The following is a 17,331-nucleotide window of genomic DNA, read 5'->3' on the forward strand; positions in this document are numbered from 1 at the left end:
AAACTCCCTCAGCCGGCGGTTGAAGCTCCCGCGTCGGGGCAGTCGAAACTCCTGCAGCTTGGTGTTCCTGATGTCGGTCTCTGACCAGAGATCACGATGTTAAGTCCACAAGCACCCACGGTTGGAGCCCAGAGGTCGATCCCTGGCAAAGGGATCGCGGGCTCCACGATGTTAAAGTCCACAGGCGCCCGTGGTAGAGCTCCGGAAGTTGGTCTCCAGCAAAGGCTGCCAACTCCTCAATTAGGCTGCATCTCCAAATGTTAACTGTGCCAGTCGCATCTCCGTCGAGGTAAGTGATTAGAAAAAGTTTCCCCAACCCTCTCCCACCCAATATAAAACAAGCTCAAGAACACTAAAAACATACATTTGACACATACTATTAAAACACCCGCCATCCACGTGGACAAAGTTGAAAACATTCAAAAACAGTTAATTTAAAATCCATATGGTAAGTAGGTTGATTTGTACCTGTAGTGAAAACCAAAACTAAATTGTATGTTTTAAAAAATACATTTTTAGATGAAAACTATGGGGTAAGCCTGCAACTTGGATTAGAATATGATCAAAAGAAACAGAAATTGAAGGAGGAACTTCGGCAAGACTACAGACGCTACATGGCTGAGGTAGAGTACTGCAATTAAAGGGCCTGTCCCACGAGCATGCGAGTCCATGCGGCAAGCGCGCCCTAAAGTGACGGTCCCACCAGCATGCGCCTGCATGCGGCAAGCACGACCTAACGTGATCGCTTGAGCCGTACGGCCTCGCGGGGCCGTATGGAGTTGTGCGGAGCTGGTCCCGACATCGTGCGAGGCTCCGAAAAACTGACCGTGTTCAAAAATTCTGCGCGGCAACGGCCTGCCGGCCCGCAGCCGCCTCGACGCCGTACGTCACGAGCGAACTTCCCGCGGACTTCGCTCGAACTTCATGTCACTCACTCGACCTCCGCAAGGCCCCCGCTTCTGGTTTGGTCGCGCATCCCGCATACAGGCGCATGCTAGTGGGACCGGCCCTTTAGGTCGCGCTTACCTCATGGAGTCGCATGCTCGTGGGACAGGCCCTTAAGTATTGTGCCAGTGCCATTGTGTAACAGAATAATTCCTCCTTGCTGTATATTCTGAAAGCATAATTACTGCCTTTTTGTTTAAAGCTATGGGCAGTTTGGACAATTCTATATTTCTCTTGCCCACTTTTGAAACTAGATAGCAGGTGATAACATCTAATTAACTTGAGTGTGGGGAAGGAAGAAGAAATTTGCAGCTAAGTTTCTTATATCCTATTCTATCTGTGTGCACATTCTTTCAGCAAGTACTGGGTTTTAAGTGTAGGGATTCTTATTTTTTATTTTATCCTTCATTCCTTTCCAGAATAAGATCAACCGTCATCTTTACACTACCGAGCCGCTGACAGACAGATAAGATATTCTTAAAGAGGAGGAGGGGCGGGGGGGGGGGGAAATCCATATCGTTAATGGCAGAATGCACAAACTCCATTCATACAGTACCCTAAGTCAGGATCAAATAGTGAGGCGGCAACACTCTGTGCTGTGCCACCACTGCACAAAAGTGAGACATTACTGGATGAGATTGATATGCTGTTCACTTATATTGGACATTGTTCTCTTGATGTTTTGCTTTTGTTTTGTTTTTAATACTAGGGACATGGGTACTTCAACGCCCTGGGATGTAACTTGCATTTGTTAGTAAGTACTGTGAGATATGACAGGGAAATATGACAGAGTTAGACATAACTGAAGAAAGAAAGGAGTCATAGGTTGAAGGAAGGACTGGCACAGTTAACAGGTTGGAGCAAAATGCAAAGGGCAAAACAAGTAATGAGGAAGAATAAGTAAAAAATAATACTATAGATGATGATGCTATCTATTTGAAACTTGTTTTGGTTTGGTATGGTGTTAATATCCAGTGCATTAAAATTACCTGATGATCTGTAGGCTTCCCAAAAAAAGAATAATTCGCTGAAAAGGGTAATCAAAGAAGATAATTTTATTTTTAAAGTTGATTCTAGGCTATTGCTGTTCCAGAAAAATGCTAGGATTCAAAGGGAGTTGCAGCCAACAGTCGAGAGCCTTTCACTTCCCATCTCTGACAGAAAATCGGCAAAGGTAAGTTTATAGAGCAAGTTAGTACCATGCTCTAAAGTTATTTTTAAATTTAGTAACTAAATAGATACAATGAAAATCTATTTAACACTAGAGTAAGTGGGACCCGTTGGGTCCCAGTCTCACGGGAGACCTGGTCCCCCAATGCAACCCATTCCCCAATGCAATATTCCACCACTCACCCATAGCCCCTAACTGCACAGGCGCAGCTCATTTCCCCTCATCCCCCAGCACACCCTCCCCCTCCTCTTCATGTGTGGGAGGGGAGGTGGGAGGGAAGGAGGGTGTGTGGCAGGGGGGATGTGAGGTGGGAGGAGACGGGGGTGTGTGTGTGTGGTGGCGGGGGGGTGGGGTTTGAGGGTGGGCAGGGGGGTGTGTGGCAGGGGGGGATGTGGGGTGGGAGGGGAGGGGGCAGGCGAGGGGTGGGAGGGGAGTGGGGGGGGTTGTGGGTGGGGAGGGGCAGGGGGATTGCGGGGGTAGGGCGGCGTGGGCAGAGGGTGTTGTGGGGGGGAGGATATGTGGGGGGCGGGGGGTGAGGGGGAGAGGTGTGAGTGGGCGGGGGGGGGGTTGTGTGGCCGGGGGTGTTATGTGGGCGGGGGAGGTTGTGGGCGGGGGAGTTGGGGGGAGAGGGGGTGTGTGGACGGGGGGGGGTTTGTGTGGGTGGGGGGGGTTGTGTGCGCGGGGGTAGGGGTGGGGGGGAGAGCTTGGAGTAAAGACGGGGGGAAGAGCCATGGGGGGAGAAGGAAGGGGGTATCACGGGGGAGGGGGGTAGGAGCCAGCGAGGGGGACCAGAGCCAACGAGGGGGACCAGATGGGAAGGGGCTGGAGCTGCGGGTCGTTGCAGTGGCGGTGCATTTGGGAATCACAGCGGGCGCTGGACGCTCACCTCCACCGGGATCAGACTCCCCGCTTTCCGTTTGGAGACATCTCTCACTGTGGGTCGGGCTGCTTCGGGAGGCTTCTGGTCCTTACGAAAATTGTGTCCGGTTGGAGACCTCCGGCGGCCTCCCTCAGCTCCAGTAAAGACGCGATGGTGTAGTAAGGGGCGGACCATCTCGATGAGTGACAGGAGAGGAGATCAATCCGCGCGCGCTGACTGGCAGGAGAGGAGATTGATCTGCGCACGCGCGGTTTTTAAGAATTGTAAACCTCGCTAAATTTTACATTATGCTACCTATCTAAATGAAACTTGGTGCACTCGCAGCACAGGAGAACAGTGAGTGAGCTGACAAAAATTTGTAGCACTATCGCGTACAGTTTTTGCGCAAATATTAAGATTGTGCAAACCGGAAGATCAGAGTTTTAGTTATGTACTAGACTAAGTGGGACCCGTTGGGTCCCAGTCACAAGGGAGGCCTGGTCCCCCAACACAACCCATTCCTCTACGCAATATTCCACCACTCGCCCGTTCGCTCAACGCAACCCATTCCCCCAATGCAATATTCCACCCCTTACCCAAAGCCCCCGAGCACTCCCTACCCCTCCGCTTCATGTGTGGGAGGGGAGGGGGGAGGGGGAAATGGGGTGTGTCCCGGGGGGGAGGATGGGTGTGTGTGTACGGGGAGGTGGGGGCGGAGGGGTTGTGGGGGTGGGGGGTTGTGGGGGAAGGGGGAGGGCTCGGAGAAAGGATGGGGAAGAGCCAAGGCGGGAGAGGGGGGCATCACGGGGGGGGGGGGGGGGAGGAGCCAACGAGGAGGACCAGAGGGGTAATGGCTTGAATTGGCCGTGTGATGGGGACTCACAGCAGTGAATAGTCCCGCTTTCCGTTTGGCGACATCGGCGACATCTCCGACTCCAGGCTGGGCTGGGTCTCCCACGCTGGGCTGGGTCTCCCACGCTGGGCTGGGCTGGGTCGGGTCTCCAGCATTGGGCTGCTGCTTATGGCTGGGCTGCTGCTTTGGGCGGGACAGCTGCTTACGGCTGGGCCTGGCTTCTTAGGGCTGAGCTGCTTCCGGGCTGGGGTGGGCTGCTTCCCGTCCCTCCGAAAGTCCGGTTGGAAACCTCTGGCGGCCACCCTCACTCCAGTAAAGACACAATGGGGCAGGAAGTGAGGGACCGTCCCGGGGAGTGATGGGAAGAGACTAATCCATGCGGCGCCGACTGGGTAGGAGAAGAGATTGATCTGCGCATTAAACCTCGCTAACTTTTACAACATTCAACTGATCGGAACGAAACTTGGTGCAATCGCAGCACAGGGGAACGGTGAATGAACTGGTGAAAAATCTCAGCGCTATCGCGAACTGTTTTTGCGCAAATAGAAAGACCGCCAAACCGGATCAGAGTTTTAGTGATGGACTAGACCAAGTGCAGACCCGTTGGGTCTGCTTCCCCAACGCAGCCGTTCCCTACCCGTAGCCCCCACGGGAGACGTGGTCCTCCAACTCAAGCGGCTCAGGAATCAGCAGTGCGGCTGTTTTTAAATAGCGTCTTTTGAGGCGAGATGCGGGCACCAGCAGCTGTTATGGTCACTGGCCAGCAGGAGACGACAAAATGAGTGAGGGGGGGGGGGGGGGGGGGGGGGGGGGGGGGGGGGGGGGGGAGAAGAAGGATTTATTTTAAAAAAGTGTACATAAACACGACGAAATTTAATGAGGAGTGGATACTTGGAATGAAAAGTGAATTCTCTACCGAAATGGGAAAAAAATCTGGGCGTTTGTGGGTGTGGTGTTGGCGTAGCAACGAATCAAAGGCTGGCAGCCACAAGTCAGAAACACACACAGCCACATAGCCAGACACACCCAGAGTTTTAAATATAGATAGATAGAAGATATAGATGGATGGATGGATCTAAATTTATAATGTAAAGTTATGCAGATAAACGGATGTCAGCATAGTGTAGGTATATTGCATCATGTTCTGAATGACAGCATTTTGAAACAGTAATCCATGCCTTCATTACGTCTCGGCTGGATTACTGTAACGCACTTTATTTTGGAGTTAGCCAATCTTCCCTTGCACGTCTCCAGTTGGTTCAGAATGCTGCTGCTCGCCTTTTAACTGGAACACGTAAGAGGGAGCACATAACGCCTATTCTGGCCTCCCTCCACTGGCTGCCTGTGTACTTTAGAGTTCATTTTAAGATTATTTTATTTGTTTTTAAATCTTTAAATGGTCTCGCCCCGCCTTACCTCTCTGAGCTGCTTCATCCCTACGCTCCTGCTCGGTGCCTCAGGTCAGCTGATCAGCTGCTCCTGGAGGTACTGAGGTTTAAGCGGAAGCTCAGAGGGGATAGAGCCTTTTCTGTTGCTGCTCCGACATTATGGAACACTCTACCTTTGCACATTAGACAGGCCCCTTCACTGTCCATTTTCAAAACTACTTAAAACCCTTTTCTATTCCTTGGCTTACGCCCCTGCATGAGACTTTGCTCTTGTTTTATTGTTTCTATTATTGTTTTTATTGTTTTTACTGTCTTTTAATGTTTTTATTATTTTATGAATATGATTAGCCCATAGATGCTGCCTCACCCGCTGAGTTTCTCCAGCATTTTTGTCCCCATTCACACAAGTTCTGTTATCCCATTTTCCTCACCCACTCCCTACACGTTAGGGGCAATTTTACAGAGACAAGTTAACCTACTGATCTGTTGAGTTACTCCAGCTTTTTGTGTCTATCATCAGTTTAAACCAGCATCTGAATTGAATTGAATTGAATTGAATTCCTTTATTGTCATGCCTTACGGTCTGAACGAAATTTCGTGCCTGCAGTCATACATACAATCATACAATAATAAACAACACTAAACACAACTTAACATCCACCACAGTGGACGGGAACATCGGGAGCTCGCAGGTCCCTGGTGGGAGACCGCTTTTCCGAGCTCCGCTACGGCGACTTCTCCCGCTGGAATCGCGGGTTTAAGTACATGGAGCCAGGGCCTAACATCGCCCGGCGTGGCTTAAACGGCCTCAGGACTTACCATCGCCCGCCGGGGGCTTTAACATCGGAGCCCCAGTTCGCCTCGACACTGCAGTTGGACTGCTGAACCGTGGGAGAAGGAACAAAAGGAAGAGATAAAGATTTTGCCTTCCATCACAGTGAGGAGATGTTGCAGACTTACTGTGATGGATGTTTATGTAAACTATGTTAAGTGTGGGTCTTGGATTGTGTTTGTAATGTAAAAAACTGTAGAAATGGAATTACCCAGGTTTGAATGACAATACATAGCATTCTATTCTATTTTATTTTTCAGTTTATATCAATATTTGTTCTTTCAGTTGTTATTTCAGTCAAAATGATCAACTCAATCAAGCAGAAATTACTTAGTTTCATTTTATCACCTCAAATGGAAAAAGTTATATTTCCATTGGAAAAAAATCTATAATTCATTGAACTGATTTCATTAGCACACCAATACCTAGGCAACATTGCTGTTGTCTCATTCTAAACCCAATTTGTTTTTCCACGGGTTTTAAAACTGAACATATTTTAAATGGAAACATACAAAGGCTCTTACAATGTTATTTCCTTAATTATATTAAAATGAGCTGATTCTGTACTTCTCCAACTCCCCTGTGACTGGGTGATGCTGATTCTGGATCTGCAGTGTCTTGAATTATATTGTTTGTCATTCATTTATCTGATGCAGTAATATGCAGTTTGTTGTTAATTTCAGGACAGATTGAGAATAGAAAGAAACCAGGAATACAATCAATTATTAAGAGCGCAAGACAAAAATGAACAAGTCAGAAGAGACGGCAGATGGATTCCAAAGGTGACTTTCTTTCTGGAATTGAAAACAATGCTTAAGGATGTAACGTAAATTTCAAATAAAAAATATAGTTCATGGTGACATAGCAAAATAACATTAAAAAAAATCTTGCAGCACGTTCTGTTCTTACCCCGAGGTTAGTTCTTTTAAAAGAATGATCCAGTTAAATCTCATTGCCCTCCTCTCCGAATGCAAATTCTCTTTGTGAAGTTTACAATCAAATTTGCTTGCAGCTCTTTCAGGTATTGGATGCCAAATCATAGCAAGTCATTGCATTCACTGTAAGTGGGTGTCCCCTGGAAACTGTCAATGGATAAAGTTTTTCCCTACGTAATTTATCCCAAACTTCAAAAATCATAATGTTTCTATCTCATCTCCCCATAACACTTTGTTTCAAAGAATACAATTTCAGCATTTCTAACCATATATTCATAAAACTCAATCCCTGTTTCTGATGCTGTTGTAGTAAATTTCTGCTGTGTTCGTTCTAAGAATTTGACATTGTTCTTCTCAAATTATTTACCTGAATTGAAGATATCTCTGAATTCAAAGATTTGTGCTTGTAAACTCCTAGTCTCTACTACACCCTTTAAATTTATACTCTTTGATTTGCTGCTTCTCATTTTATCCTTCAAACTGCATCTCTTCAATATTTCCATGATTAAGTTTTATCTGCCTAATTCACCATTATGTTTATGTCCTCTTGAAGTTTGTTGCTGTTCTTCTCACTGTTAAACTACTAACTTGTGTTAAATGTAAACTTTCAAATTATATTTGATATATCAAGTCTAGCTGCTTTGTAATTCAAAAGGAGTAGCATTTCCACCTGAGGTCACTATGATAATATCTCACTTAATTCTACAAATTGAAGATACAGTACTATTTGTTATTTTAGGCATAGAACCTTTAATGGTATTATGGTATGTTTCTTTGTTGGAAGTGTTATTCTGCCCAAAATGTCAGCATTACTGTTCAAATACTACTTAATGCTTCTATCTTACTACTTACTACTTGCCAGATCACTTAATCTTTTTCATTTCAAGGTTTCAAGGCCAGTTTATTGTCACATGTACAATTTAGGTCCAGTGAAGATTGAGTTACCAAACAGTCATACTAAGTGAAAAGCAACAAGACACACACAACCACATAAAGGTTAGCATAAACACCCATCACAGTGGATTCCACATTCATCACTGTGATGGAAGACAATAAAGTTCAATCTTCTTCCTCTTGTCCTCCCGTGGTCGGGGCAGACAAACTATCCGCAGTCGGGGAGATCAAAGCCCCCACAGCTGACGATCGAAACCCCCGTCGAGGTGATCGAAACTCCCACGTCGGGGCGGTTAAAACTCTTTCCGTGGCATGGAGAATTAGAATTAGAATTACCTTTATTGTTATTCAGACCTTACGGTCTGAACAAAATTTCGTGCCTGCAGTCATACATACAATAATACAATAATAAACAACAATAAACACAAATTAACATCCACCACAGTGAGTCCTCCAAGCACCCCCTCACTGTGGTGGAGGCAAAAATCTTAGGGCTGCAGTCTCCTCTTCTCCCTCTGCGCTGAGGCGATACCCCACCGGGCGATGCACAGACAATCCCGCGGCTCACCGAACCCCGCAAACGGGCCGGCTCAAACACCGCGGCCCGGGGTGGTCGAAGCTGCCGCCCTCCAGTCCAGCGGACGCAGCCGCCGGCCCGTGGCTGAACACCGGACTCAGGTCATAGCTGCCAGAACGCCGTCCCAGCCACCGGAGCTTCGTTCCAGCCCCGAGCCGGATCGCCCTCACGTGAGTGCCGTTCCTCCCTCGAGCTGGGCCACCCCGACGGGAGCGCCGTTCCACCCTCGGGCTGGGCCGCCCCGACGGGAGCGCCGTTCCACCCTCGGGCTGGGCTACCCCGACGGGAGCGCCACAGCCCCTCACGGGAGAGTCTCAACCCCTCGCCAGGCCGCCCTCACGGGCCCCTCACGGGAGCGCCGTTCCAGCCCCGAGCCGGGCCGCCCTCAGGGGAGCGAGCCCAGGGCAAGTTCTGACCAGTTCTGCCTCTTGTTACCAGAGCCGTGAGCTTCACAATGTTAAAGTCCATAGGCCCCGTGGTTGGAATTGCGATCCCCGACATAGGGATCGCAAGCTCCACGACTCCCGTGGGACTAAGAGATTGAAAAAAAGATTCCCCCCCCCCCCCCCCCAACCTCCCACATAAACAAACTAAGGAACACCAAAACATACTTTTAACGCATACTAAAAATAACAAAACTGTTGGTGAGGCAGTCACTGCCAGTGGCGCCACCCAAAGTTTTTTCTGTGCTATCTGGCATTTTCTCTCACTAATATTGTCTATTCTTTAAAATCAACATTTGAGAAGACATTATCTATTTGTTGTCGTTATGCATATCCTACTGTCCTAGGAAAATAGTTTAAATTGTAATATGTCAGAAATGTCTGCAATATGTTTTTACGTGTGATATTTATTTGGGCACTAACTCATTTATTTTAAAATTTGTAACTAATATTACAAGGAGAATATTGATCCTTCGGATGAATCCAGATTTCAGGCTGCACCTCATGTTAGATCTGGTCAACCCCTACATGAACCGGTTTCTTATAGGAATGATGCATATACATCAATGCAGGCCTATGAGGAGTTGTTGAATAAAAAGCGTCAGGAAGAACATAGATATCGCAGGTCTGATGATCCTGAAGTTGGTCATAGAAGGTAATAATATTGATAAACTATTGTTATGATATGAGTCAACATGTATTGATAGCTTTGATAGCTAAACAAGTTTTCATAATTTTGTTGTTTTCATCGGTGTTGGTTGAAAATGCTTTTTAAAAATATATTTCAAAAGGTTTCCAATAGTATTTTATCATTTTAAATAATTAATCTTAGTTTCGTTACAATCATAGATTTGTTACTTAAAAAAACAATTCATTTCCATGAGGATTCTTGCAAGGAGTCTCCATCTTGATCCTGGACTTTTAGGGCCAAGCAAAGGTCATCACATCTTGGGCATGTGGAACCTTAATATTTACCTCTGATTTACCTCTGATTTACCTTGATTCATCTTCAATGTTAAAGAATCCCAGTTTAGTGAAGCTGCCAATTTTGTGTTGAACCAAATGAAGCCATAATCAGATCCCCCCAGAGAAATTGAATTCAAACAAAATGTAGAGTGTAAATTTTATTGACTTAAAAATGTGCAATTGCTGACCATTGATGAAAGGTTAATGAAATTCTCAGGCAATTGCAACAATATGAATTTATTTTACCTAGTCCCCATGCTCTAGACTATTTAAGTTTTTTATACCATGGGTCATTCTTGTGGTTTCAACCCAATTCTTCTATTTGACAATATCACTATCATTGTTTGAATCAAAATATTATATTCGAATTATACTTAACCAATCTGTAAATGCTGTTCATTTAATCACCTGTAGCTAATGGAGTTAATGGTCAGGTAGCAATAAAGAACTGCAGTTGCCAGTTTATACCAAAGATAGCCAGAAAATGCTGGAGTAACTCAACGGATTAGGTAGCATTTCTGGAGAAAAAAGGTGACTTTCCAGATTGAGTCCCTGCTTTCGACCCCTGCTGCTGACCCAAAACATCACCCATCCTTTTTCTCCATGGTGGCTGACCCGCTTTTTTATTCCAACGCTTTGTGGCTATAATGGAAATTGTGTTGTGCGTTAGAACGATGTTGGGAGAAGCGTACTGAAACTTAGTTTCTGAAGAGGAAGAGTGGAAGGATTAAAGAGGGAGGAGGGGTGGGGGGGGGTTTCTTCCATTGCCAGAGTGAGGCCACACGCAAATTGGTGGAACAGCACCAAATATTTCGCTTGGGTAGCTTCCAACCCAGCGGTTGGAACATTGAATTCTCAAACTTTAAGTAACCTCTTCTTATACCCCCCCCCCCCCCCCCCCCCCCCCCCCCCCCCCCCCCCCCCGCCTCAGAGGGTGTTGGAGGCCAGTTCTCTGTATACTTTCAAGAGAGAGCTAGATAGGGCTCTTAAAGATAGCGGAGTCAGGGGATATGGGGAGAAGGCAGGAACGGGGTACTGATTGTGGATGATCAGCCATGATCACATTGAATGGCGCTGCTGGCTCGAAGGGCCGAATGGCCTACTCCTGTACCTATTGTCTACTGTGTTTTATCTATTAAGAATGGTTGTAACCCAAGGGAACAAAGGAAGACAAGTGACTGTTGTCTGGCTGTCGTGTGCTCTGCACCTTCATCAGAAAGAATGAACAAACAAACAAGCGAATGCAGACTTATCCCCAGAGGATTCCAAACTAGAGTGCTCTCCCCCCCCCCCCCCCACCCCCCCACACCGAGGCTTCCGTTGCCTCGGAGGCCCCACCGCCGTTGAGACTCACGCTTCATGAAGTCAATAACTAGCTCCTTTGTTTTGCCTCGCCGCCCGGCTTTTCCAGCAGGTTAGGCCTACCAGGGCGAGTTCTGGTCGGCGGCGGCACAGTTGTTCGGCATGTGGATCAGGACCACGTGGCTCCACGGGACACTCCCACCGTGTGCGCGGCTCCCTGGGACCGCTCCCTTAATGTCAGCCAAAGAAAGGAGCTAGTTATTGACTTCATGAAGCTAAAGAAATACATGCCTTAATCAGCATCAATGGTGCAGATTCGAATGGTTGAGAGCTTCAAGTTCCTTAGCTTTAATATTGCCAATGATCGTTTGTAGACATACCATATTGATGGGACAGCCAAGAAACATAGAAACATAGAAATTAGGTGCAGGAGTAGGCCATTCGGCCCTTCGAGCCTGCACTGTCATTCAATATGATCATGGCTGATCATCCAACTCAGTATCCCATACCTGCCTTCTCTCCATACCCTCTGATCCCCTTGGCCACAAGGGCCACATCTAACTCCCTCTTAAATATAGCCAATGAACTGGCCTCAACTACCCTCTGTGGCAGAGAGTTCCAGAGATTCACCACTCTCTGTGTGAAAAAAGTTCTCCTCATCTCGGTTTTAAAGGATTTCCCCCTTATCCTTATGCTGTGACCCCTTGTCCTGGACTTCCCCAACCTCGGGAACAATCTTCCTGCATCTAGCCTGTCCAACCCCTTAAGAATTTTGTAAGAATGCACACCAACCCCTCTAATTCCTGAGGAGACTTAAGGGCCTGTCCCACCAACATGCGACTGCATGCGGCGAGCACGACCTAACATGGTTGCTTGAGCCATACGGCCTCGCGGGGCCGGTCCCACTTCGATAGACGGAGCTGTATGGAGTTGTGCGGCGCTGGTCCCGACATCGCGCGGGGCTCCGAAAAACTGCCACTGTCCACGAATTCCGCAATGCATTGAGGCCGTACGCAGCGCCTCGACGGGCATACTCAGCGTCTCGACGCCGTATGCAGCGTCTCGACGCCGTACGCAGCGTCTGCCGACGCATCTTGACGGCGTACGCCTAGCGCGTGGCGTTGCGCAATGACGTCACCGCCGGCGTGCCGTTGCGTGATGGCGTAACCGCCCGACGCCGTGCGACGTCCAGATTCAGTCGGCCCGCCTCCTGCTCAGCTGATTGGTGAGTATGATGTCGGGACCAGCCCCGCACAACTCCAGACGGCTCCGCGGTGGAAGTGGGACTGGCCCTTATGCAAGGCCGTATGCCTCAAGCCACCGTGTTTGGTCGCGCTAGACGCATGCAATCGCATGCTGGTGGGACCGGCCCTTAAGGAATCCATGTCGACCACAACGTCCCACCTGCCCACGTTTGGCCCATATCCCTCTAAACCTAAGAACTACTGCATCTGATGTTCCGATGTGGCATCCTGTACATCGGTGAGACTAAGCACAGACCATTTTAACCCCTCTTATTCCTATACTGACCTTTCGGACTTGGGCCTTCTTCATTGCTAGAAAGACTCTATACACAAACTGGAGGAACAGTTCCTCATATGTGCTTCCAACCTAACGGAATGAACATTGAATTCCCCAATGTAAGGAAACTACGGACCACTCTTTCCCTACCCCCTTTCTATCTCCCCCCCCCCCCCCCCCCCCGCTTACCTTATTACCCACCTAGACTCGCAACTATTCCTCCCTCCCCCTCCACTTGCACCTACATTCCTTCCATTAGTTTCACTATTTGCAACTCTTCAATCCTTTTGATTCACACCTTCTGTCTTTTCATCTCTGACCTTTGTCCAGTCATCTGCCTATTAAAATCCTCCTTATATGGATCCACATTACCTGCAGGCTTTGTCTTGCCCCTCCTCTCATCCAGCTTTCTTCCCCCACCCCCCGCCAGCCAAAATATCACCTATCTCCAAAGATGCTCCCAGACCTGCTGAGTTACTTCAGCAAGTTGTGTTTTTCAGTGGGAAAGAAAGCTCAGATTAAAAGCTTAAAAATATTTCTGACATTTAATGTCCGAGTGAAGAGATCTCACACTCAAGTTAGTTTAGTATTTTGAGTTATCATGCCAAAAAACATATTTTGCACATGGATGGATAGCCCTACGATTTTACATTTCTAAGCCCTGTGTATCATCTCTCTTAATAGTTTAATATGCCAATGGTCTTTGCAATTAAAAAACATTTTAAATTATTTGAACTATAGATTATTCCTTTCCAGAAATGTACAGACGCAGACAGATAGATCATGGGATTATGAAAATAATTTTTCAGATTCAGGCAACTACTTCGAAAGATTGAAAAATGAGTACAGGTGAATAATACTTCAATGCCAATGTTCGAACTTTGATATTCATATTCCCCTTACATGTTGCATAATCCTTGCTCTTGTTCTGCCTCCCACTTAATTTGATCAATTTCTCTGCACGCTCATTTTTCTTCCATTTCTTCATTGTCACCTGCAACACTTTTTATCCTTCAGCTTATCTGTGGGATTTCTACGGTACATGGCTTTATATAAATCTGTCCTTTTGAACTCTATTTCATTTCCATTGTACAATTCGTGTGCGGACGCGGCGCCGATAGACAAGAAGCCGAAGCCAAAGAACCGAAAAGCAACGAGGCCAAAAAGGCCAATGTACCGAATGAGTCCGAAGATGGAACTCCTACTAACCGAAAGGATGGAACGCCTAAATGCAAACTAACCGAAAGGGCTGGACACCTAAAAGCCAACGAACCGAAAGGCTGCGTCACCTAAAAGCAAACTTACTGAATGGCCGCTCTGTCGAAACGCCACCTACCCGAAAGGCGGCGGCGACTACAGGCCAAAGGACCGACTGCCGCTCAACAGAAAAGTCCAATAAGGGACTTGACGTTGCCGGGGGGCGGGACTTGTCAGCGATTGGTCCAGACCCCCGCATCACTGTGAAGCCATGAACATTGTCCCAAACCTCCGCTCCACCCGACCCGCAGCCCGCGGAGGGTGGCTGTGGGAGAGTGCGGGCTGGACTCTCCATCGGCTTCTTTGCTTCGGCTTCTTGTCTGTCGGCGCCGTGTCCGGGTACCGTACAATTAGATTCCACTGTATGCATTTGTATCTTAGATAAGTGCTTTTCAAGCTCTATTTACCAGTGGCATAGAATTTAAAAAGTAAGGAAATTGCTTCAAATTTGAATAGAATACTGATTAGACTGCAGAGTACCATTGACCATTTTCGCCTATTTGTTACAAAAATAATATCAAGCCAATGCAATAGATTTACCAGACTAATTCCAAAGGTAACACGATGATTACATAAATTAGTTCTTATCACTGTAAAGGTGAAAACTTGGACATTTGATTTTGAAAAGGGTTGAGAAGTTAGATGTAAAAACATTGGTTCTACAGGAGATATGGTGTGGGTCAAATACAGTAGATACAGGAAATTGGCGGAAGAATACTTCAGGCAAATGGAGTTGATGGAGGAATTTGAAGCAAGCAAATATTTAGGAGCATCTACTTGACTTGGATAGTGGCAGAACTTGTCGTGAAAAACAACTACACCAGAAACATAATGTGTACTGGAGTTGAAATTACTTGGAAATCTGATGTCAATTTTGTGATGAATTCAGATGACTGAACCATTGTAAGAGTAGATGGCTATCGCGACTCATTTTCAGTTGCATTTCTTTAGATTCTTTGTTAATTCTCCACTTGTGACCATTGAATTTTTCTCCTGAACTGAAAATTACATCTCATGAAATCCATGTGAAATTGTATAATTTTACTACAGGCAATACAAAGAACTACGTGATCAGAAAAAACCAATGTACATTGAAGATGAGTATAAGAAAGACCACAGAAGGCGACCTGTTACAGCAACTGAGAAATCTAGGTAAATAGCCATAATATTATGTTTTGATATTTCTTGGCAAGGTATTCATCATATACTATTCTTGGATGTAGGGAAACCAAATCCTTTATCAATTGTTTTACTTTTTTGCTGCTTTGTCTTATTTAGATCAGGACTGAGAATTTTAGGAAAGCATTCCTGTCACAATTCTTCATAAAATCATAGAATTTACATCGCTGGAGACCATTGAGTTAATTATATCCTTAATATCAAAAGTGGATCTTGGGTTGGTGCCGCATTCCTGCTTAGTTCAAAGCAGCGAAAATCATGTTGTTCCAGCACTCATCTAAATACTTTTTAAATGGGATGAGTGCCTCTGCCTTTCAGACCATCACTTGTTCTTGAGTGAATTCTTTTTCAAAGCTCTTTAACCCATTTTTCCAATTAACGGATCTTCCCCAGTAACCTCTATGCTATAGGAAATGGGTTATTTTTAATTACCCTGTCTAGGCCGCTCAACATTCCATTCACCTCTGTTAAATTTCTCAGTCTCCTTTGCTTCACAGACCAGTCCAGTCCAAATGATCTTTCATAATAACTACACTTCTCTAGTCTTGACAACATCCATTCTAGTCCTATCCTATGCTATATTGTAAGTCTCTGAATGATATGCTGTGGTCACTAATCATTATTTAAGTTTTTTATGACCTTTCTGCTCTTGTATTCTATGCCTTGACCAATAAATTGTTTGGATTAATTGGAAATCAAGATACAACAGTCTGATCAAATTCATGAGCACAACGGTTGCAAAACTATATTTGATGCAACATAAAGGTTTATGTTTAGTTCAAGTGCTAGAAATTTCTGGAGTGAAGAGAACTGTGTATTTAAACAAGAAAATAAGCCCGCAGCTGCCAAGACAACCAAATGGAGGTGAAGAGCGGGCGTAGGATCCAGGTAAAACACATGGAACAGGTGCTGCCAGTCCCCAACTATGGGTTGCACTCACCATGTTGACCTGAGGCACCCTTGAACCCCACATTTAAGTGCTGACCAGCTGCACCACTCAGGCCCGCCGTTGCTGGCAGCCTCTCCAATCTGAGCAGTGGGGGCAATTATTGCTTGGAGGAGTAAAGGCCAAGTACTGGGTTTCTGCACAACAATGTGTAGCATCAGAGAGAGCGGTGATTTGCACCACGTTTGTGACACTGCTGCACTTTCAAGTGAATATCTTTTTTTAAATATGGCCACAAGAGACTGCAGATGCTGGAATGTGGAGCAAAAAATAAATGCTGGAGGAATTCTGTGGGTTAGGCAGTATCTGTGGAGGGAAATGGGCAGGATACATTTTGTGACGGAACCCTTCATTAATTTTTTGAAAGTACTGCCGCTGCATACTCGGGAATGTTTGGATTTGGAGGATGAAGGGTACTACAGTGAATTAGAGCTCTGTAGGTTAGCACCAAACTGTACCAGTGTGATCATTTTAGAGGTTTTGCTTTTTAATTTGCCTCGTGTCCCACTATGATATACGCAAAGCCATCAAGGATGCCAAGAGACAATACCGGGACAAACTTTGAGACCCAGTATAATCACTCGGACACATGGAGAAAGTGGCAAGATCTGAATAAGATAACTGACTTCAACGCAAGGTCAGGCAACATCATTGGTGATGGTGCGACCCTACCTAATGAACTGAATGCTTTCTATGCTTGCTTTGAGCAGAAGGCCAACAGGGCCATGACACCTAGCCATTCAGACTCAAGTGTGCCTCTCCCCATGTTGACTGCAGCAGAGGGTAGCCCAGATGAAGTTCCTGGCCGTGTCCTTAGTAGCGGACATTTTTAATCTCTCCCTACTCTGTTCTGAGGTACCCACTTGCTTCATAAAGCCAACCGGTGCCGAAGATAAGCAAGACCTCATGCTTAAACGACTACCATCCAGTGGCCTTCACATTCCACCATCATGAAATGTTTTGAGTGTCTTTTTATGGAACACATTAAATCCAGTCTATCCAGTGGCCTTGACCCACTACACTTCGCCAACTGCCCAAACAGGTCCACGGACAATGCCATTGCCATAGTCCTACACTCACCCCTGGAACACCTGGATAGGAGAGACACCTACGTCAAACTCCTATTCGTAGACTACAGCTCTGCCTTTAATAGCATTATACCATCCAAGTGCATCACCAAACCTGTGGGACTTGGTATCAGCACTGTGCGACTGGATCTTTGACTTCCTGATCAACAGACCCCAATCAGTGAGGATAGGTGAA

At 46.3% G+C, this 17,331-nt stretch overlaps 1 protein-coding gene across 9 annotated transcripts in view; it reads left to right on the forward strand.

Annotated features, from left to right (window-relative positions):
- The window catches only part of LOC129696481 (centrosome and spindle pole-associated protein 1), a 96,809-nt gene that overhangs the window by 12,108 nt on the left and 67,370 nt on the right, over positions 1-17,331 (forward strand). For 6 of the 9 annotated variants that reach the window (XM_055634416.1, XM_055634415.1, XM_055634418.1 and 3 more), the window contains exons 4-9: positions 520-623; positions 2,039-2,119; positions 6,732-6,830; positions 9,356-9,552; positions 13,428-13,535; positions 14,994-15,095. In XM_055634416.1, the coding sequence (XP_055490391.1) occupies positions 520-623; positions 2,039-2,119; positions 6,732-6,830; positions 9,356-9,552; positions 13,428-13,535; positions 14,994-15,095 (691 nt within the window). The remainder of the gene's footprint in view (positions 1-519; positions 624-2,038; positions 2,120-6,731; positions 6,831-9,355; positions 9,553-13,427; positions 13,536-14,993; positions 15,096-17,331) is intronic. The other 3 variants (XM_055634420.1, XM_055634422.1, XM_055634424.1) reach the window with 3 other exon arrangements.

The sequence above is a fragment of the Leucoraja erinacea genome, chromosome 4 (genome assembly GCF_028641065.1).
Source record: "Leucoraja erinacea ecotype New England chromosome 4, Leri_hhj_1, whole genome shotgun sequence".
Classification (NCBI taxonomy): Eukaryota; Metazoa; Chordata; class Chondrichthyes; order Rajiformes; family Rajidae; genus Leucoraja; species Leucoraja erinaceus.